The sequence below is a fragment of the Cherax quadricarinatus genome, chromosome 3 (assembly GCF_038502225.1).
Source record: "Cherax quadricarinatus isolate ZL_2023a chromosome 3, ASM3850222v1, whole genome shotgun sequence".
NCBI classification, from domain to species: Eukaryota; Metazoa; Arthropoda; class Malacostraca; order Decapoda; family Parastacidae; genus Cherax; species Cherax quadricarinatus.
Window position 1 is genome coordinate 39,977,432 of NC_091294.1, and position 23,299 is coordinate 40,000,730.

General features: G+C 40.3%; 1 protein-coding gene across 4 annotated transcripts; it reads left to right on the forward strand.

The window, feature by feature from the left end:
- The first annotated feature begins 2,950 nt into the window (after window positions 1-2,950).
- On the forward strand, window positions 2,951-22,953 carry LOC128706393 (legumain). 4 transcript variants are annotated; one of them, XM_053801335.2, is made up of 10 exons: window positions 2,951-3,049; window positions 14,160-14,353; window positions 14,896-14,993; window positions 15,746-16,052; window positions 16,270-16,339; window positions 16,697-16,815; window positions 18,541-18,768; window positions 19,355-19,471; window positions 19,716-19,886; window positions 22,561-22,953. In XM_053801335.2, the coding sequence occupies exons 2-10, from the start codon at window positions 14,168-14,170 to the stop codon at window positions 22,684-22,686; spliced, it is 1,422 nt and encodes a 473-aa protein (XP_053657310.2). In that variant the 5' UTR covers window positions 2,951-3,049; window positions 14,160-14,167; the 3' UTR covers window positions 22,687-22,953. The 4 variants fall into 4 exon arrangements, with proteins under 4 accessions (XP_053657310.2, XP_053657297.2, XP_053657303.2 ...); XM_053801322.2 differs by having other exon boundaries at window positions 3,029-3,158; XM_053801328.2 differs by lacking the exon at window positions 2,951-3,049 and adding an exon at window positions 3,143-3,158 and having other exon boundaries at window positions 14,111-14,353.
- The last annotated feature ends 346 nt before the right edge of the window (window positions 22,954-23,299 follow it).

The window sequence follows — 23,299 nt, forward strand, 5'->3', positions numbered from 1 at the left end:
ACCCTCGGAATTCATTTTACATTCGTATTCTACCCATTACTTTTTTGCGTAATTCTTCAAAATTTCCATAAAAGTTTGTGATTCCTCATGCAGGTCATTTACATGTACAAGTCACCGATGGTACCTAAAACAGCCTTGGGGGGACATCTCTGTTACACACACCCATACTGGTGCGTAACACCTCAATACGTATAAGTCCTTGCATATTGACTTCCATGCATTCCCTCAAGCATACGACAGTACAATCTCCCGGTAAATATATGCTGGCATTGTTTTCTATCAGTAGTGAGCGCTAGTGCTCTTCCATTAATATATGGTAGCGCTATACGAGTATAACTGTGTGTGTGTGTGTGTGTGTGTGTGTGAGTGTGTGTGTGTGTGAGTACTCACCTATTTGTACTCACCTATTTGTGGTTGCAGGGGTCGATTCACAGCTCCTGGCCCCGCCTCTTCGCTGATTGCTACTAGGTCCTCTCTCTCCCTGCCCCATGAGCTCTATCATACCTCGCCTTAAAACTATGTATGGTTCCTGCCTCCACCACATCACTTTCTAGGCTATTCCATGGCCTGACTACTCTATGACTGAAGAAATACTTCCTAACATCCCTTTGATTCATCTGAGTCTTCAACTTCCAATTGTGACCTCTTGTGTCTGTGTCCCATCTCTGGAACATCCCGTCTTTGTCCACCTCGTCTATTCCGCGCAGTATTTTATATGTCGTTATCATGTCTCCCCTGACCCTCCTGGCCTCCAGTGTCGTCAGGCCGATTTCCCTCAACCTTTCTTCATAGGACAATCCCCGTAGCTCTGGGACTAGTCTTGTTGCAAACCTTTGCACTTTCTCTAATTTCTTGACGTGCTTGACTAGGTGTGGATTCCAAACTGGTGCTGCATACTCCAGTATGGGCCTGACGTAGATGGTGTACAGAGTCTTAAACGAATCCTTACTGAGGTATCGGAACGCTATCCGTAGGTTTGCCAGGCGCCCGTATGCTGCAGCAGTTATCTGATTGATGTGCGCCTCAGGAGATATGCTCGGTGTTATACTCACCCCCAGATCTTTTTCCTTGAGTGAGGTTTGCAGTCTTTGGCCATCTAAACTATATTGTGTCTGCGGTCTTCTTTGCCCTTCCCCAATCTTCATGACTTTGCATTTGGCAGGGTTAAATTCAAGGAGCCAGTTGCTGGACCAGGCTTGTAGCCTGTCCAGATCTCTTTGTAGTCCTGCCTGATCCTCGTCCGATTCGATTCTTCTCATTAACTTCACATCGTCTGCAAACAAGGACACTTCTGAGTCTATCCCTTCCGTTATGTCGTTCACGTATACCAAGAACAGCACAGGTCCTAGGACTGACCCCTGTGGAACCCCGCTTGTCACAGGCGCCCACTCTGACACCTCGTCGCGTACCATGACTCGTTGTTGCCTCCCTGTCAGATATTCTCTGATCCATTGCAGTGCCTTTCCTGTTATGTGTGCCTGGTCCTCTAGCTTTTGCAGTAACCTCTTGTGAGGAACTGTGTCGAAAGCCTTCTTGCAGTCCAAAAATACGCAGTCGATCCACCCCTCTCTCTCTTGTCTTACTTCTGTCACCTTGTCATAAAACTCTAGTAGATTTGTGACACAGGATTTTCCTTCCCTGAAACCGTGCTGGTTGTCAATTATACACTTGTTTCTATCCAGGTGCCCCACCACTCTCCTCCTGATGATCTTCTCCATGACCTTGCATACTATACACGTTAGTGATACAGGTCTGTAGTTTAGTGCCTCATGTCTGTCTCCCTTTTTAAAAATTGGGACTACATTTGCCATTTTCCATACCTCAGGGAGTTGCCCAGTTTCAAATGATGTGTTGAAGATCTTTGTTAATGGCTCACTCAATATCTCTGCTCCCTCTTTAAGGACCCATGGAGAGATGTTGTCTGGTCCCACCGCCTTTGAGGTGTCAAGTTCGCATAGCAGCTTCTTCACCTCCTCCTTGGTTATATGTGTGTGTGTGTGTGTGTGTGTGTGTGTGTGTGTGTGTGTGTACTCACCTAATTGTACTTACTTAATTGTGTGTGTACTCACCTAGTTGAGGATACCGGGGACGAGTCACAGCTCCTGGTCCCGCCTCTTCACTGGTCGCTACTAGGTCACTCTTCCTGCTCCATGAGCTTTATCATACCTCTCTTCTTAAAGCTATATATGGATCCTGCCTCCACTACATCACTTCCCAGACTACTCCACTTCCTGACAACTCTGTGAACTGAAGAAATACTTCCCAACATCCCTGTGATTCATCTGAGTCTTCAACTTCCAATTGCGACCCCCTTGTTGCTGTGTCTCATCTCTGGAACATCCTGTCTCTGCCCACCTTGTCAATTTCTCACTGTATTTTATATGTCGTTATCATATCCCCCCTATCTCTCATGTCCTCCAGTGTCGTCAGGTCGATTTCCCTTAACCTCTCCTCGTAGGACATGCCCCTTAGCTCCGGAATTAGTCTTGTTGCAATTTTTTGCACTTTCTCTAATTTCCTTACATGCTTGGCTAGGTGTGGGTTCCAAACTGGTGCTGCATACTCCAATATAGGCCTGACCAACACTTGACGTGTGTGTTTGTGTGTGCTCACCCATTTGTGGTTGCAGGACTATCCCCACTACCCCCACACCCCTAGTGGGTCTTTAGCTGCGAGTTGTTCTTGTCCTTCTTCTCAGTGTGGTTGCATTTACTAACGTGGCGCAACATTTGCAGACAACACCGGGATCCGGTGGTCAGCAACCCGACGCATCAGGAATGGGTCCCAGACAGTAATAATCAAAGATTTATAGTCCATATGCTTACCCTTTTCTGCCGTCATATCCTAGAGCCCTAGACAACAAACACAGATTTAGAGGATCACGGAAACTATACTCCTACGTGAGCCTTGACCTTATTTAGCGGTAGTGACACTACAGAGGATTGAATATCGGGCGAAGAACAGCAACTGAGCGCGGGTGGCAGGCAGCCTGGTAGGATGGTGCAAGGCCAGCCAACCAACTCACGTTAGTGTTTATAAGCGCAAAGTGGTGAGTACATCTTTGCCGGCGTGTCCCTACTAGGTGGACTCGCTGGTCCCTCGCTCAGTGCTCTTAACTTTCCTGGTGGTGTTTACTGGCTGATCTCAACCTGTCAGAGGTGCAGTTATAGACCGTGTATCCTTTTTTTGCAAGATATAAACTCTCTGGATCCTGATTTATTGCTGGTTTCCCAAGTGCTTTGAATTTGCCAAGTTACTGCAATATGATGACGGATGAATTTACGATAGTTATTAGTGATTTGTCCGCGTAACTTTATTTCTAATTTTGCTGTTGGTGGCACGAGTTAAAATGCTGATTAGATGCAAGATGCAACAATGAAAATTATTTATTAAATAAATAGTTAAGCTGATATATAAATAAATATTTACTGATTCAGCAACCTTTCCTTAGCATGTGTACGAGGAATGTCAGTGCCAACAGACTGCGTAATAAACACCATGTATAATACAACAGCTCTATTGAAGAGAGGTTTTGCCTATTAGGGGCTTTGACAAAACCTTTGTGAGCAAAAACTTTCTTCAGTGAAACTGTTATAAGTGTTGCATATGTACGTTTACTTTTCACTGGATCACTGGAGTGTAAAAAAAGCAGGATGAAAGGCAGCAGTGCAGGCGTTTAACTACACAGGTATCATCAGCATAGCAGAGAGCTTGCACACACACACATACACACACACACACACACACACACACACACACACACACACACACACACACACACACACACACACACACACACACACACACACACACACACACACACAGAAGGGGCTCCAGAAAGACGGAGAGGTGGGGCACACCACCATGTGCTGGACACAGTGCACACAACCGAGGAAGAAGTGAAGAGGCTTCTGAGTGAGCTAGATACCTCAAAGGCAATGGGGCCAGATAACATCTCCCCATGGGTATTGAGGGAGGGAGCAGAGGCGCTATGTGTACCCCTAACAACAATATTCAATACATCTATCGAAACAGGGAGATTGCCTGAGGCATGGAAGACAGCAAATGTAGTCCCAATCTTTAAAAAAGGAGACAGACATGAAGCATTAAACTACAGACCAGTGTCACTGACATGTATAGTATGCAAAATCATGGAGAAGATTATCAGGAGAAGAGTGGTGGAACACCTAGAAAGGAATGATCTCATCAACAGCAGCCAACATGGTTTCAGGGACGGGAAATCCTGTGTCACAAACCTTACTGCTGACATGGTGACAGCAGTAAGACAAGAGAGAGAGGGGTGGGTGGATTGCATATTCTTGGACTGCAAGAAGGCGTTTGACACAGTTCCACACAAGAGATTGGTGCAAACCTGGAGGACCAAGCAGGGATAACAGGGAAGGCACTACAATGGATCAGGGAATACTTGTCGGGAAGACAGCAGCGAGTCATGGTACGTGGCGAGGTGTCAGAGTGGGCACCTGTGACCAGCGGGGTCCCACAGGGGTCAGTCCTAGGACCAGTGCTGTTTCTGGTATTTGTGAACGACATGACGAAAGGAATAGACTCTGAGGTGTCCCTGTTTGCAGATGACGTGAAGTTGATGATAAGAATTCACTCGATCGAAGACCAGGCAGAACTAAATAACAAAAAGGCACAATACCGTGACTGGAACGATACACAAATAACCCGCACATAAAAGACAGAAGCTTACGACGACGTTTCGGTCCGACTTGGACCATTGACAAAGTCACACTGTGACTTTGTCAATGGTCCAAGTCGGACCGAAACGTCGTCGTAAGCTTCTGTCTTTTATGTGCGGGTTATTTGTGTACCAGGCAGAACTACAAAGGGATCTGGACAGGCTGCAGACCTGGTCCAGCAATTGGCTCCTGGAGTTCAATCCCACCAAGTGCAAAGTCATGAAGATTGGGGAAGGGCAATGAAGACTGCAGACGGAGTACAGTCTAGGGGGCCAGAGACTACAAACCTCACTCAAGGAAAAAGATCTTGGGGCGAGTATAACACCAGGCACATCTCCTGAAGCGCACATCAATCAAATAACTGCTGCAGCATATGGGCGCCTAGCAAACCTCAGAACAGCATTCCGACATCTTAATAAGGAATCGTTCAGGACCCTGTACACCGTGTACGTTAGGCCCATATTGGAGTATGCGGCACCAGTTTGGAACCCACACCTAGCCAAGCACGTAAAGAAACTAGAGAAAGTGCAAAGGTTTGCAACAAGACTAGTCCCAGAGCTAAGAGGTATGTCCTACGAGGAGAGGTTAAGGGAAATCAACCTGACGACACTGGAGGACAGGAGAGATAGGGGGACATGATAACGACATACAAAATACTGAGAGGAATTGACAAGGTGGACAAAGACAGGATGTTCCAGAGATTGGACACAGTAACAAGGGGACACAGTTGGAAGTTGAAGACACAGATGAATCACAGGGATGTTAGGAAGTATTTCTTCAGCCACAGAGTAGTTAGTAAGTGGAATAGTTTGGGAAGCAATGTAGTGGAGGCAGGATCCATACATAACTTTAAGCAGAGGCATGATAAAGCTCACGGTTCAGGGAGAGTGACCTAGTAGCGATCAGTGAAGAGGTGGGGCCAGGAGCTCGGACTCGACCCCTGCAACCTCAACTAGGTGAGTACAACTAGGTGACTACACACACACACACACACACACACACACACACACACATTCACACACAAACACCACACAACAGGCCAAGTGTCTATCAACAAGTGCCTTTGGCAACTAGTGTGGAAAATACTGTATATATTTTCCGGAAATACGGTAATTTATAGGTAAATAGATGCCCTATGTTGTATTTAATAAAAGTGTATTTTTAAAAGATGGACAGTCGCCATTTTGGTTTTTGAATTGGATACAATGTTAGTGTAATGGGAAGGAATTTTCATGCTCCAGAGGTTAAAATTGGGCTGACACCTCTTAAATAGGAGGCGAAATTGTTGGATGTGCATTCCTGCATAACTTGAGATATCAGGCGACAGGACAGGACAACTCCAGGAACCTCAGATAAGCTGTCTAATTTATGTTCAATTTCTGGCCAGTAAAATTTTCATAAATGTAGGCAAAAGGGGGGGTCCTGTACATGACACATTAATCTCCAGTCAAATTGGTGAGTGTTAAGATTAAGATATTCTCTTTCTGTTATGTATATGTATATATATAATCATTTATTATTTTTAATATACAGTCCACAAATTTATATATTTACCAGCATTCCTGGTGATGTATTTTTCATTTGTACGTAATAGGTCCAGAGCAACTTGTGGACATGACAGTGGTAGGTATCGAAGGGGGACATTTTTTGCGACCTAAGTGTCCCAAATTCCTACTTGTCTAACTGATAAATAATAATTATCAATGTTCACATACTGTTATGTATATAATGATATATTCAGATAAATGCAATTTTCCATATTTAATTTGCCCGTTGGTCCTTCTTGAACCGGAGGTAATTAGTGAAGTCATTAATTAGTTAATTACTTAATAATTATATGTGAAATGACAGAAGGAGGTGGATGTTAAGTTCACAAATTTACTTAATGTGTAGTGGATTATAATTATTACAATATTAATTTGGATAAGTCAAGTCTGGCTAAGTTTATATTAATGTATTTCTATAATATTAATTTGATAAGACAATTCTGGCCAAGATTTATATCAGTGTATGTGTAATTGATGAGAAAAGTGTGGCTAAAGAGTGTTAATGTATATAATATTAATTTTGCTATGCCAAATTCTGGCAAGGATTTATTAATTTGTATAATATTAATTTTGATAAGCCAAGTTTGCCTAAAGGTTTGTATTAATGCACATTTAAAATTATATTATAATTTTTTATATGTAATTGCTAAGCTCAAGTAGCTAGGAGTTTTTCAGAGGTAAGTTGTATCAGTGTTGTAAGTTGTAATCAGTGTTAATTTGAATTTAATACATTGCATCATGGCTGAAAATGAGGAAATTAATGTAGAAGACAAACATATGGAATATAGAGCAAAGAAAGCGTCATTGCAAGCTAGAAAGGGTCATGTAACAAAGGCATATAATAAATGTTTGGAATTAATGAATCAAGAAACTGTGAATACTGATGTTCTAAAATTGTATTTAGATGCTTTAGGGAATAGATATGATTCATACAAATTATATTACAACAAATATGAAGGAGATTTATTAGTAAACTGTGTAGATGAGACTGAAATAGATCTCATGATTAATCAGTATTATGAATTAGAGGAAAAGATTCTTTCTTGTAAAAGTCAGGCCTTGAATAAATTAAAATGTGTAAACCAGGCAGTTGGTCAGTCTGCTCCAACAAATAATATGTCTTTGCCAAAACTCCCAGAATTGTGTTTGCCTGTGTTTAATCCTGGAGAAAATTGGGAGGAATTTTGGTCAATTTTTAAAGCAGCTGTGCATGATAGGAGTGACCTAGCCTGTGTAACTAAATTATATTACCTCAAAGGACAGGTAAGAGGAGATGCTCACATACTCATACAAGCCTTTCCCAATGTAAATGACTCTTACAAGTAAGCAGTTGACTTGTTGAAAGTCACTTATGGTAATATAAAACAAAGTAGGTTGGATCTAGTGAATATCATTGTTAATTTAAAATCTCCAGATCACACTTACAAAGATTTACAACAGTTTAGAGTTAAACTTGAGAGCACTCTCAAAACTTTAAGTAATAAATATATTCTGAAGGAATCAGACTGGTTATTGAGTGCCATGGTACAGAATAAATTAAGCTGTAAAACACTTGAATGACTCTCGAATAAATATCACAAGGGTTATTTTGGTCTGGAGGAAATAAGACTAGGTCTACAAGAATTAATTGTTCAGTTGCAGACCAGCCAACTAACTTATTTTAAAGATGCAACACATAATAACTCTGAGGTATCTGTCAAGTTTCACAAAGGGAAAAAAATATCCCAATGGTAATAATCAAAATTCATTTCCTAAAAATAGTTGCATAGGTGCATATCAAGTAGCAGGAATCAGAAATAATGATTCTCCACAAGGTAAGAAGAATAAGTACCCTCCTAAGAGTAGCCCAGTTAATAAGAAACCAGTCAGAGAAAAGAGAGATTGTCTCTTCTGCAAGGGTACTCATTTTTCTAAGAATTGCAATGCATACAATTCATGGAATGATAAAGTTGAAAGATTGGAGGAACTTGACAGATGTATCAGGTGTTTAGGTAATCACAATGTAAAGGATTGTTATGCCAAATTAAACTTCTGTTATCAATGTCACAAAGGAAGACACCATATAGTCATGTGTAAGGGTCTATATGATAATGTTGATAATAATGATAATGTTGACAATCCTGGCACAACAGTGACTAATGTAAAAATTGCTGCTAATGTTAATAATGATGGTTTTGCTGAAGTAGCCTTACCTGTGTTACAGGTAAAAATTGATGATAAAAGGCATAAATCAAAAAAATGTAACTGCATTATTAGACCAGGGATCCCAGCGTACTTTTATAAAACGTAAATGTCTTGATGGTATGAAAGTACAGATGGGAGATCCCACAACTTTAAAATCATCTGGTTTTCTCTCAGATAAAAGAGCTCAATTGTATGACACTGTTTATGTAACTGTCAGGTTGGGCAATGAGAAAAAACGTGTTAATGCAGTAATTGTAGATAGACTTCCAGAGAAAATATCTACAGTAGGGCTTAGTAAAGCTACATAAAGACTTTCACATAATGTAAATTTAGCACCTTCTGGTGTAAGTGATGATTCTGTAGGCCCAATAAATATTTTGATAGGTAGTGACTATTATGCCTCCTTTATAAAGGGTATGGTAAAGAAATGTGGTGTCACCCTTTTGAAGACTGCAGGAGGCCATGTAATGTATGGTAGGATTCCTCGTAATAATAATTCATGACTAGAGGAAACTACAAATACCATAACTGTGTGTCTTACTCATGAAGTTGTACCCCAGTATAGTTCTTCCATAGAGGATGGTGTTGAGCCAGTGCATAAATTGTGGGAATTAGACAGCATTGGAATAAATGTAAATGAAGAAAGTCCAGACGATTCTTTTACACAGGAGCAGTACCTGAAAGACGTAAAATTTGAATCTGGACAATACTGGGTGCGACTTCCGAGGAGACTGAACCATCCAGAATTGCCCACTAATTACAGAATGGGATATGGACAATTAAAGGCTCAGCTCCGCGAACTGAGTAAGACACCAGAATTGTTAACTGCCTATAATGATATAATTGCTGAGCAGTTAATTAATAAATTTATAGAAGAGGTGCCTCCTGAGCAAGCCAAAATTTATGGTCACTATTTGCCACATCACGGAGTGAAGAAGGATTCTAAGACCACTCCTCTGAGAATTGTGTTTAATTGTAGTGCCAGGAGTAACAAAAATGTACCTAGTTTAAATGACTGTTTGATGACAGGTCCGTCGTTGACGGAAAAATTAGGAGATATCTTATTAAATTTCAGAGTGAAGCATTATGCCTTTATGGCTGACATAAGTAAAGCTTTTCTAAGAGTGGGTTTACAAAAGGCTGACCGGGATGGTACCCGCTTCTTATGGCCTGAGAATCCTATTGACCCACTTAGCCCTCTGAAAACCTTTCGCTTTAGGAGCGTATTATTTGGTGCTACATCCAGTCCGTTCGTACTTCAAGCGACGATAAATGCACACCTTAAACGTAAGGGAAGTCCATTGAGTAAAGTAATGAGAAAGTAATTTTATGTGGACAATTTCCTGGGTGTGACGTCAACTGAAGATGAATTGTTAATGACTTATGGAGAGGCTAATAAAATAATGCAAAGTGCAAATATGCCTCTGAGGGAATGGAATAGTAATTCGTCCAAATTAAAGGACAAAATAAGTAAAGATTTCCCTGGAGATGAAGTGCCAAAATGTAGTAATGTATTGGGTTTAACTTGGGATACTGAGAGAGATTTGTTAATGTTAAAACCTAATAATTAGAGTATGCCCAATAAATTAACTGAGATAGTTTTGCTTGCTGAAGTTTCCAAATGTTTTGATCCACTAGGTTTAGTGTCACCCCTTACTATAAGAGGGAAATTATTAATTCAGGAAGCATGGAAACTTAAATGTGCTTGGGATGAAATTGTACCTGAGGAATTCATTAACAGGTGGGATGAATTAATTGGTGATTATGAGAAAATTCCAATGTTGGAGTTCCCACGCCAGGTGGCCAATCCAAATGGAAAAAATGTACTCCACATTTTTTGTGATGCTTCAAAATTGGCATATGGAGCAGTTGCTTATCTTCAATGTAATAGTGTTATTTCTCTTGTTATGTCTAAGGCTAAAGTATCTCCAATTAAATCATGTACCTTACCTCAGTTGGAATTAACAGCCATTTATGTAGGTGTCAAATTAGCTAATTATATAAGAAATAAGTTGCAGGAGATAAATATTAGCGACACTGTAATTTGGTCTGATAATGAGGTATCCTTACAATGGATTCGTAATGGAAACAGTAAAATTGTGTACGTACAAAACAGAGTCGCTGAAATTAATCAGATGCAAGAGAAGTATAATAGTTTGGGTCAGCATATGTTAACATTTAATCATATACCTGGTGAGGAGAATCCAGCTGATTTGTTGTCTCGAGGTTTACCTTATGCTAAATTTGTAAATGCTGTGTCATGGTTTAAAGGACCGAGTTGGTTGGTAAATAAAGCTAATTGGCCTGTACAAAAGGCGTATATTGCTTCTGTTGAAATTACTGTGACCATCGCTCCAATAGTTTGTCCTCCCTTAGCCATTGATATAAATAGGTATTCTTCTTTACCCAAACTATTCAATGTAACTAAGTTGGTGTTTAAATTTCTAAACAAGATGAATATTTCATTTAAGTTTTCACATCCTCTTGAATATTGGATAAAGAGGGTACAGGAGGAAATCTATGGAAATGAGATTAAACTGATGATGGAAAGAAAAATTGTGAAAGGTTCCATAATAGAGAAATTGGGGCTGCATTTAGAGAACAATGTAATTAGGTGCAGAGGTAGGTTACAAAATGCTGAATTGGGTGATTATGCTAAACACCCTATCTTACTGCCCAAAACTCATCATCTAACAAATTTAGTTGTGCTAAATGCCCATAAAAATGTAATGCATGGTGGGGTATAAGATACCTTAAATTGTATTAGGGAAACTTTCTGGATTCCACAAGGATGGCAAAGTGTAAAAAGGGTGATTAAATCTTGTGTAATATGTCGCCGTGTGGATGCCAGATCCTATATGTACCCAGGTCCTCCACCAATGCCAAAGGAGCATGCACAATTAGTGAAACCATTTGATGTAACAGGTGTAGACTATAGTGGTCCAATAATTTTAACAGGTACGTCAAATGGTGTTCCACTGAAAGCGTATGTTTGTTCACCTGTACTGCAACTAGGGCAGTTCATTTAGAAGTGGCACAGGACTTGTCTGCAGAACAGTTTGTACAGCTGTTTCGAAAATTTGCAGCTAGGAGATCCTGTCCGAGGTTGATAATTTCGGATAATGCCACAAATTTTGTTGCAGGTGCTCAATACTTGATAGAATTAAATAATAGTAACGATGTTCAATCTCTGTTAACCCAGCAAGGGTGTCCCCGGAAATTTATTACTCCTAGAGCCCCTTGGCAGGGTAGGCTGTATGAAAGACTGATAGGCACAGTGAAGAGGTGTCTCCATAAAGTACTACACCGGAAGAGAATTAATTTGGAAGAATTCCATGCAGTGTTAGTGGAGGCGGAAAATCGTATAAATAATAGGCCTCTGTCGTACATGAGTGATACACCTGATGCAGATGTATTAACACCTTCTCACCTAATATGTGGAAGGAAATTGGAAGCTGCCCCTGTCTATAGAGATAATCTGGAAGAAAGTGATGAAGATTATAATGATGCGGCAGTGTTGTGCAATAAATTTAAAATGTTAAATAAAGTAATTGATCATTGGTCTAATGTGTGGCATAAGGAATATCTTCTTACACTACGTGAACACTTTTATGGTGCGACCGAGGCAGTAAATCGACAGACCATTCAACCAGGTGACATTGTGTTAATTGACACTGAACAACATCGAACATTGTGGCCTCTGGGCAAAGTATTGACATTGAACCCAGATGTACAAGGTGTTGTCAGGAATGTCGAAGTGTTGTGTCATGGCCAGGAAAGTTTATGCATAATTAATAAATTGATTCCCTTGGAATTAAATGGCGTTCAATCAAACGTAAATGAAAATCTGAGGGAAAGTGACACGAGTGATATGGAAGATAACGCTGACCAAATGATGCCGGAAGATGAAATCGCAGTAAGACTTACTAGGAGAACAGCCACTCAAGCCAGAACTGGCTGGAATCGTCTCATAAAGGAAGGAGTAATTTGAGTCATTTAGCAACGAACTCCGGCCGGCCGCAGTGTGGAAAATACTGTATATATTTTCCGGAAATAGGGTAATTTATAGGTAAATAGATGCCCTATATTGTATTTAATAAAAGTGTATTTTTAAAAGATGGACAGTCGCCATTTTGGTTTTTGAATTGGATACAACGTTAGTGTAATAGGAAGGAATTTTCGTGCTCTAGAGGTTAAAATTGGGCTGACACCTCTCAAATAGGAGGCGAAATTGTTGGATGTGCATTCCTACATAACTTGAGATATCAGGCGACAGGACAGGACAACTCCAGGAACCTCAGATAAGCTGTCTAATTTATGTTTAATTTCTGGCCAGTAAAATTTTCATAAATGTAGGCAAAAGGGGGGGCCCTGTACATGACACATTAATCTCCAGTCAAATTGGTGAGTGTTAAGATTAAGATATTCTCTTTCTGTTATGTATATGTATATATATAATCATTTATTATTTTTAATATACAGTCCACAAATTTATATATTTACCAGCATTCCTGGTGATGTATTTTTTATTTGTAAGTAATAGGTCCAGAGCAACTTGTGGATATGACAGTGGTAGGTATCGAAGGGGGACATTTTTTGCGACCTAAATGTCCCAAATTCCTACTTGTCTAACTGATAAATAATAATTATCAATGTTCATTTACTGTTATGTATATAATGATACATTCAGATAAATGCAATTTTCCACAACTAGTAACTACTACTACTACTACTACTACTACTACTACTACTACGACTACTACTGCTACTACTACTACTACTACTACGACTACTACTGCTACTACTACTACTACTACTACTACGACTACTACGATTACTACTGCTACTACTACTACTACTACTACTACGACTACTACTGTTACTACTACTACTACTATTACGACTACTACTACTTCTACTACTACTGCTACTACTACTACTACTACTACTACTACTACTACTACTACGACTACTACTGTTACTACTACTACTACTACTACGACTACTACTACTTCTACTACTACTGCTACTACTACTACTACTACTACTACTACTACTACTACTACTACTACTACTACTACAGGACTGAGAGTAACGACCCTTGGGGTGGAGAGTTACTGTGTCCTATGTTTACTCTGCATTACTAATATCCATAAATTAAACACGGTCTTTTTTCCCCGAGCTTTATGTGTGTGCAGAATGTACAAAGTATTCCACAATTTGCGAGAACTTTAATCATTGCAATAGTTTCTTCCTCTTTTCCCCATTTCTTAGAAATGACCTTGTTCCCCATCTTCCACACTTCGCAGAAGTGACCTTCTTCCCTCTCTTCCACATCGTCTCAGCACCGACCTTGACTCCTCTCTTCCACATCTCTCAGAACCGACTTTTGGTTTAGTTATACCGCCTGAGCTGCTAGTTTACTGTGCACCTGCAACTCATCCTGTGAGCGGTAACTCAAGAAAACAGGATTACAGCGGTCATCAGACACCACTGAACATTGTAAAATCACTAGAAAGGAATATTAATCATTTTTTGTTTTACAGTTCCTTTATATAGTTGTTGTACATAGTGCAGTAAGGAACAGAATCTCAAAAATATAAATCTTGTTACCACTAAAAATAATTAAAAAAAAAAAATTGGTCATAGCTGGAGTTTCAATCTCTATGATGACAGTTTGTCCAGAATCGACCTTGAATCCTCTTTCACACGAACACCTCGTCAGGAGGGGCCATGAAGTACCTGCTGGTGATAGTGGCTCTGCTGGAAGCAGTCGTAACGGCGGCCTTCAGTGACAACGTAGATTTTCAGAGATTATTGCTGCAGCAGCAGCAACAACAGCAGCAGGACGACAATCAAGGAGATATCTGGGCAGTATTATTGGCTGGCTCTAGCGGCTGGTTTAACTACCGTCACCAGGTCTGTATCACTCTATTATTATTATTATTATTATTATTATTATTATTATTATTATTATTATTATTATTATTATTATTATTATTATTATTATTATTAAACTGTAGGGAAATTTCATATTAGTTCTTCAAGTCTTGTTTTTATTCCGAAAAAGGCTAAGTATACCTGGGTCCACACCAGACTATATAACTATAACCAGACTATATATATTGAAACAGTTCTGAGGTTACTCACTCCCAGGCTCTCTGCTACACCCCTGTCTCTTCCCTCCTATCTCTCCCCTGCCCTCCCTCATCTTCTCACCCTCCCTTCCCGTCCCTCACCTCCAGTTCCTTCTCTCACGTCCCCTCCCTCCCGTCCCTTCCTTCCCGTCTTCCTACTGCCCTTCCACTGATTTTCTTATGCCACCTGTGTGGCTCGTTGGGGGAAGCTGTATTTCACAGAAGCGTAAAACCCGTAAGGATCATTCAGCGCAAGGACTGGAGGAGGCTCGATCCTCCGTCTTTGTGTGTATGTAAACACTAAGACCAAGTCTTCCACTGCAGGCGGATGTGTGTCATGCCTACCAGATCCTGCACCAGCACGGTGTTCCTGACGACCATATCATCGTTATGATGTATGACGACATCGCCCAGGACGTTCAGTGAGTGCCATTCAATAGGGCATGAGTGCCAGTAGTTGCTTTATTAGCATCAGTAATTAGAGTGTTATTGTCAGCCTTCTTTCCGGTTATCTCTGTTCTTCCTCTCTCATTTGCGACAAGAAAATAGCTGAGGACGCACCTGTACCTCGTCTTAAGGTCTCTCTCTCTCTGTGCATTATTCGTATATGGTAATAATGTTCGTAGAATTACCGGCAATACGTTAGGTGAAAGGACACAAGTGCATCTAATGTGACATTTTATTGTGGCAACGTTTCGCTCTCCAGGAACTTTGTCAATAAAATATCACATTAGTTGCACTTGTCTCACTTTACCCAACATATTTGTGTATTGTACCAGCTTATTCATCCTAGAGTCATCATTTATCGTGTTAGTATCAGTACTTATTACTACCAGGTGTTGAACTATTAGTGCCAGGTCAGTGACCAGATAATCTGAGACCATTTGTGGTAGTTTTATCAAAGATTACTTAAAAATATAATTTTTTTCACCGTTGACGAAGTTTTTCTAAGCTACTCGAAGACGATTTATTTTTCCAAATAGATTGGAAACTTTATTACTAACCAAATTTTAGATACTCGTACCATAACAAAGATGTGGGTTTTCTTATTTTTTAAAGGACTTCGAAGCGCAATCAAGCAAACAGATGTCAGCTAGTGAAAGGAAAAATAAATTTGCTTGTATAATCTACTTAAAACAAACTGTCGAAGCTGTTAAGCTTTCTTGATGTTCAGGAACCCGACCCCTGGTGTGATCATCAACCGTCCAGGAGGACCTAACGTCTACGAGGGCGTTCTCAAGGACTACACTGGCAGGGACGTCACTCCAGAGAACTTCCTGAAGGTACTTAGCGGCGACGCTGAGAGCCTGAGGGGTGTGGGCTCTGGCAAGGTGCTGAAGAGTGGTCCCAACGATCGTGTCTTCATCAACATGGTGGACCACGGTGCCCCTGGCATCTTCGCCTTTCCTAACGACTACCTCAACGCCACCGATCTCGTTGACGCTATTCTGGCTATGCATCGAGCCAGCAGATACAGCCAGGTAAGTCTGCTATCCACCTCTCCGAGCAAGTGCAGCGTGAACAAATGTCGTTCTTTCATTGGTTACTTGATACAGTAGAGTAGATGTTGAGGCGTTAGGTTGCCAACAGGCGGGCGCTGGCACAAGCCACATGAGACCTTATTTATATAAGATATTGTATTCACGATGGTGTAAAAGTTCTGTTGAGCCTTGATATTTTGGTTGTTTACGTCCACAGATGGTGATGTATGTGGAGTCGTGTGAGTCTGGCTCCCTCTTCAAGAGTCTCCTTCCTGATGATATAAAAGGTGAGTTCTGCTCTCTCTCTCTCTCTCTCACCTAGGAACTAAAGTGTCAATACTTAAGAGCTGCTATCCTGTCTCAGCTCAGTTCAAAACCTAGATCTATTAAACTTTATTACAGACTTAATCAACAGGCCTGAAAGTATGAATTTTTCATTAAATGCCAAGGTGAAGCTGTTGCCAACAGACCGTAGCAAGAACACGTTTTGAAATTGAGTCAGCTGAGGAATGAATATCATTCCGCATTGCTTTGCCACCTATGATAATCTATACTTTGGAGATAAAACTTTAGACGACATTTCGGACATCCTGCAGTTTTTTCTCTCTCTAAATTCTGACCTGCATCCTGTGGCTTACTAACAGTGTACGCGCTGAGTGCGTCTGCCCCTGACCAACACTCATACGCCTGCTATGAGGACGACACTCTTCATACCTTCCTGGGCGACGTCTTCAGCGTCAAGTGGATGGAGGATACCGACGTGGTAAGAAATGCATTTTCTTACCTGCTAGTGAGTTCTCTGAGACGCTGCCTATCAAGCCTAGGTCAGGGGAGAAGACGTTCCATGAAGGGTGGCGAAGCATCATGATGCAAACCATACCACGGGCGGGGATAGAACCCACGGGTTCTATCCCCGCCCGTGGTATGGTTTGTTTGCAATCGTGTCATTACGATTTCGTGTGAATTGTTTGTTGAAATAAATATACAGTGGTTCAACATGTGTTTGGAGTATTATAATAAATATTTACCTCTATTTTGAAAATATTTTAATTTTAAGCTCGTTTTCTAGTGATACTTACGCATCTGTTTACGGTCACTTCCCACCTCACTCTCACATCATTGACCCACAAGGTTAAGAAATGTGGAGGGAGTTTCGGGGGTCAATTGTTTATTATTAACAAAATTAGGTGGTACAGCTCTCTGCTGATACTAGTAAATTGTAGTTAGTGCCTTGCTAAAAATGGCAATATATTAGCAAGATATTAGCAGTTTGGAGGGATATGTTGTGTATCTTTATACGTATATGCTTCTAAACTGTTGTGTTCTGAGCACCTCTGCAAAAACAGTGATTATGTGTGAGTGAGGTGCAAGTGTTGAATGATGAAAGTATTTTCTTTTCGGGGATTTTCTTTCTTTTTTGGGTCACCCTGCCTCGGTGGGAGACGGCCGACTTGTTGAAAATATATATAAATGTATATATGCAAAACAACCACTCTGAAAGAATAGAGAAATTCCAAGTGCTTTCGTGACTACTCACATTATCAAGGAACTATCTTGATAATGTGAGTAGTTACGAAAGCACTTGGAATTTCTCTATTCTTTCAGAGTGGTTGTTTTGCATATTCTGAAATCACCTGTTTACTGTGATCTTATTGCATATATATATATATATATATATATATATATATATATATATATATATATATATATATATATATATATATATATATATATATATATATATATATATATATATATATATATATATATGTATATATATATATGTATATATATATATATATATATATATATATATATATATATATATATATATATATATATATATATATATATATATATATATATATATATATATATATATATATATATACTGCTCGTGAGGCTAGTGCACCAAACGGGGAGTAGAATGAAAATAACTCAGAAGCACCCACACCACCGTATGTTCTCAGATCAAGGTAAAACACCTAGCTCTGCTGGGTGCTTGATTCTTGTAGGATTGCATGGTACCGTGGGTTAGAGCGTCATGTGTGATTTTCGCTCACCTTGCCATGTTTAGCAGAGCACTATCTACTGCTTATTGGTATCTAATGAGATACTAATTTTGTTGATAAACAATTGACCCCCGAAAGTCCCTCCATTATACTTAACCTTTTGGGTCGATGATGTGAGAGTGAGGTGGGAAGTGATTGCAACAGAAGCTTAAATACCACTAGAAAAAGAGCTTAAAATTAAAATGTTTTCAGAATGAGAGAGCCTGCGGCCGGTGACAGACCCGCACTGCGCTACTCTGAGAAAACTTCTGCTTCAGCTGCTACCTTGCAACATTACATAGCTCCTAATGACGCACTGAGAAGTGTGAAAATACTTGGGCTAAAGATTTCCCCCCCCCCTCCCCGTGGCTTGTCTTGCATAGTTAAGATAAAATAATTTAATTATCGTCTTTACTAACACGGACCTTCAATTTCAGGAGAACCTCAAAAAGGAGACTTTGAAACAGCAGTACAAACTTGTGCGCCACGAGGTGGTGACTTCTACCGTCATGCACTGGGGAGAACTACGACTGGCATCCCAGAAACTCTCCAGGTTCCTCGGTAATAAGGACTCCCATCCCAACACCAGCCAACTCAGTGTCGCTACCGACATCGAAAATCTCGTAAACTACCCAACAATATCGAAATGGAACGATCCTTGTTTGGTAAGTTACTCGGATAATCGAAGACTAAACAGGAGGAATAGTAGAAAGAAGGAGTTTAATTTGAAGTTAAGTCTCCTGTGTGAGTATTAGATTCATGGTAATACGTCAATATAATCATACCCCCGGCCGGGATTGAACCCGCGGTCATAGAGTCTCAAAACTCCAGCCCGTCGCGTCAATATAATCTTGATGACCGTGTCTCTCTATCTCAGTGACCCATTGTCTTTTCGTTCTCAGAGGTGACTTTGAGTTCATTACAAATCCTTCAGCTGCACTTATGAACATATGACTTTTATAATGAAAATACAAATGCTCTCAGATATGAGAGTTTACCCAGTGATCAAGTTATATACGACGGTATATTATTTCTCTCGAGATATATACAAGTTATGAGTGACCTATAAGTCAAGTTTGAAGTTCTAATAAGTAAATTGTCTGGAATAACTAAATTGATGGGAAGGCAAGTGAGCATTTAATCATACCTTTAAAACTTAAAATATGCCTTTCACTGAACTGATATTCCAGTATCTGCAAAGTTCACAGCCACATATATACTATTGTTTTCTTCTCTTGCCCTCATTGCCAGAATACCTCCGTCGCTAGTGACGACGTTCCCGTGGCCATCCTCAAGTCTCGCGTGCGCTCAGCTGCCAGCGCTCTTGAAAAGCAACACTGGAAGGAAGCTCTCAAATCCCTACTGCTGGTAAGAGCTCTAAGGAGAGCAAATGAACTTCCATTGAGGAAATTAGTTGTAGAGTCATCGGGAAGTGAACTTTAGTTTTCCTGAACATTTGTAGATATGCATTTGTGGGTAGCTTTGAGAGTGAGAGACTGAGAGAGAGAGAGAGAGAGAGAGAGAGAGAGAGAGAGAGAGAGAGAGAGACAGACAGACAGACAGACAGACAGACAGAGAGAATTACTGATTCACCATCTCTTCGTTTCTTCAGAACCGGGTTCACGTAAGGTCCGTGATGCAGAGCCTGGTGTCGGAGATGACTGGAAATCAGGTGGTGACAACGATGATCACAGCTAAGGATCACAGCCACGACATCTCCCGCTGGGATTGCTACCAAGACTCCGTCAGGACCTTCCATACACACTGCTTTGATCTGTCCCAGGTCAGTCATCCCCTACACCCGCCCCTTACACCCGCCCCTTCACTATCGCCAGTTCTATATTCTTCCACCACATACACGAAATTAATAGACTTAGTAATCCATTTAGGTAGGCATTTATGTCTCTACACGCAGATAGACTAATGATTCTGTCATCCCTGTGGTATTGAAGTTATTATCTTCTGTTGTACCCGTGAATTAACTTATTTTAAGAACATAGTGTCAATAAAAGCAGAACAAAAATACGTTGTTGTAAATAGTTAAATGTTCGATGACAGTAAAAGGCTTCAGGAACGAGCAAGAAGCACCCCGATTGATATTTACATTTTCAGTGATGAGGCTCGTGCGCCCCCCAGCCCTTACACTGAATGTGCCGCACGGGTTTAGCGCTTCATATGCAATAAATCAATAAATTACTGTAATAAGCATTTATTATTATCTCTAATTGTCAAAATGCTGCAAATTTTTGCCGAAGGCTACGAACTATAGTCACGTATTTTTTTGTAGGGGGCGGGGGGGGGGGGCATAGAATATTCATCAGCGTTTAATATTAAATTCTAAAGCCCTGTTGTGTTACGTTGCAAGACGTATTGATGGAAAGCTGACGTATCCACTTCTTGACGCGCTGCTACACTGCTCATTTCTTCTTATTAAGTCGCTGCGCCGACCCAAAATAAATAAAAATAGCCTAAATAAATCCTAACTAAACCCTTTTACTCTCCCTTATTTTCACTTTTCTTAGTATGTTTTATCTAGTGTGTCAAACTGTTAATGGTTGAATTATTCACCATCTTATAACGTAACTCTCTCTCCTCAGCTGCGTTTTAAAATAAATATCCTCCTGATAATTTGTACTAAATTTTTTGTAATTCTTTGGTTAATATTGTTATGTGTTTTTATTTCACTTACTTTGTCAGCTTTTTTACACACACACACACACACACACACACACACACACACACACACACACACACACACACACACACACACACACACACACACACACACACACACACACAATAGGGATTGACAAAGAGCATGCATAGTTCCTTTGTATAAAGACAAAGGGGACAAAAGAGAGTGCAAAAATTATAGGGGGATAAGTCTGCTGAGTATACCTGGTAAAGTGTATGGTAGAGTTATTATTGAAAGAATTAAGAGTAAGACGGAGAATAGGATAGCAGATGAACAAGGAGGCTTTAGGAAAGGTAGGGGGTGTGTGGACCAGGTGTTTACAGTGAAACATATAAGTGAACAGTATTTAGATAAGGCTAAAGAGGTCTTTGTGGCATTTATGGATTTGGAAAAGGCGTATGACAGGGTGGAGAGGGGGGCAATGTGGCAGATGTTGCAGGTGTATGGTGTAGGAGGTAGGTTACTGAAAGCAGTGAAGAGTTTTTACGAGGATAGTGAGGCTCAAGTTAGAGTACATAGGAAAGAGGGAAATTATTTCCCAGTAAAAGTAGGCCTTAGACAGGGATGTGTGATGTCACCGTGGTTCTTTAATATATTTATAGATGGGGTTGTAAGAGAAGTAAATGCGAGGGTCTTGACAAGAGGCGTGGAGTTAAAAGATAAGGAATCACACATAAAGTGGGAGTTGTCACAGTTGCTCTTTGCTAATGACACTGTGCTCTTGGGAGATTCTGAAGAGAAGTTGCAGAGATTGGTGGATGAATTTGGTAGGGTGTGCAAAAGAAGAAAATTAAAAGTGAATACAGGAAAGAGTAAGGTTATGAGGATAACAAAAATATTAGGTGATGAAAGATTGGATATCAGATTGGAGGGAGAGAGTATGGAGGAGGTGAATGTATTCAGATATTTGGGAGTGGACGTGTCAGCGGATGGGTCTATGAAGGATGAGGTGAATCATAGAATTGATGAGGGGAAAAGGGTGAGTGGTGCACTTAGGAGTCTATGGAGACAAAGAACTTTGTCCTTGGAGGCAAAGAGGGGAATGTATGAGAGTATAGTTTTACCAACACTCTTATATGGGTGTGAAGCATGGGTGATGAATGTTGCAGCGAGGAGAAGGCTGAAGGCAGTGGAGATGTCATGTCTGAGGGCAATGTGTGGTGTGAATATAATGCAGAGAATTCGTAGTTTGGAAGTCAGGAGGAGGTGCGGGATTACCAAAACTGTTGTCCAGAGGGCTGAGGAAGGGTTGTTGAGATGGTTCGGACATGTAGAGAGAATGGAGCGAAACAGAATGACTTCAAGAGTGTATCAGTCTGTAGTGGAAGGAAGGCGGGGTAGGGGTCGGCCTAGGAAAGGTTGGAGGGAGGGGGTAAAGGAGGTTTTGTGTGTGAGGGGCTTGGACTTCCAGCAGGCATGCATGAGCGTGTTTGATAGGAGTGAATGGAGACAAATGGTTTTTAATACTTGACGTGCTGTTGGAGTGTGAGCAAAGTAACATTTATGAAGGGGTTCAGGGAAACCGGCAGGCCGGACTTGAGTCCTGGAGATGGGAAGTACAGTGCCTGCACTCTGAAGGAGGGGTGTTAATGTTGCAGTTTAAAAACTGTAGTGTAAAGCACCCTTCTGGCAAGACAGTGATGGAGTGAATGATGGTGAAAGTTTTTCTTTTTCGGGCCACCCTGCCTTGGTGGGAATCGGCCAGTGTGATAATAAAATAAAATATACATACATACTTAAATATACATTTTTTGTCATACAGAACACGTACGCTCTGAGAGTCCTGAAGATCATCGTCAACTTGTGTGAGCACGGCTACACCCACCAGCAGTTCCTGGAAGCCGCCAGAGTTGTGTGTACTCACAGCTCCTTCACGGGTATCATCTGAGATCCCTGCTGGAGAACCCACACCCACGCAGGGAACCCACACCCGAGCAGGGAACCCACACCCACGCAGGGAACCAACACCCAAGCAGGGAACCCCACACTCCCGCAGGGAACCCACACCCACGCAGGGAACCCACACCAAATTCTTGCTATATTTTAAAGGCATTAAAGAAGAAAATTTAGTAGTTAAGCCTGTGAAAGTTGCTTTTTATATATGCGGATGCGCTAAGTGCACCGCCATTGTTTTCAATAAATAAATTTAAAATAAGATTATTTATTATCCGCCTTTTGTTCTGATGTGAATTGCATTATGCTGTCTTTAGAATTTATACACCTGAGAAACGTGCATATATATATATATATATATATATATATATATATATATATATATATATATATATATATATATATATATATATATATATATATATATATATATATGTATATATATATATATGTATATAAATATATATATATATATATATATATATATATATATATATATATATATATTTATATATATATATATATATATTAGATGTATATATATATATATATATATATATATATATATATATATTATATATGTTTATATATATGTATATATATATGTA

Coding starts and splice junctions, on each gene's coding strand:
- LOC128706393 (XM_053801335.2), top strand. CDS start 14,168: ATGAAGTACCTGCTGGTGATAGTGGCTCTGCTGGAAGCAGTCGTAACG. Junction 16,053..16,269: donor GAGCCAGCAGATACAGCCAG/GTAAGTCTGCTA, acceptor TTACGTCCACAG/ATGGTGATGTATGTGGAGTC. Junction 19,472..19,715: donor CTCTCAAATCCCTACTGCTG/GTAAGAGCTCTA, acceptor TCGTTTCTTCAG/AACCGGGTTCACGTAAGGTC.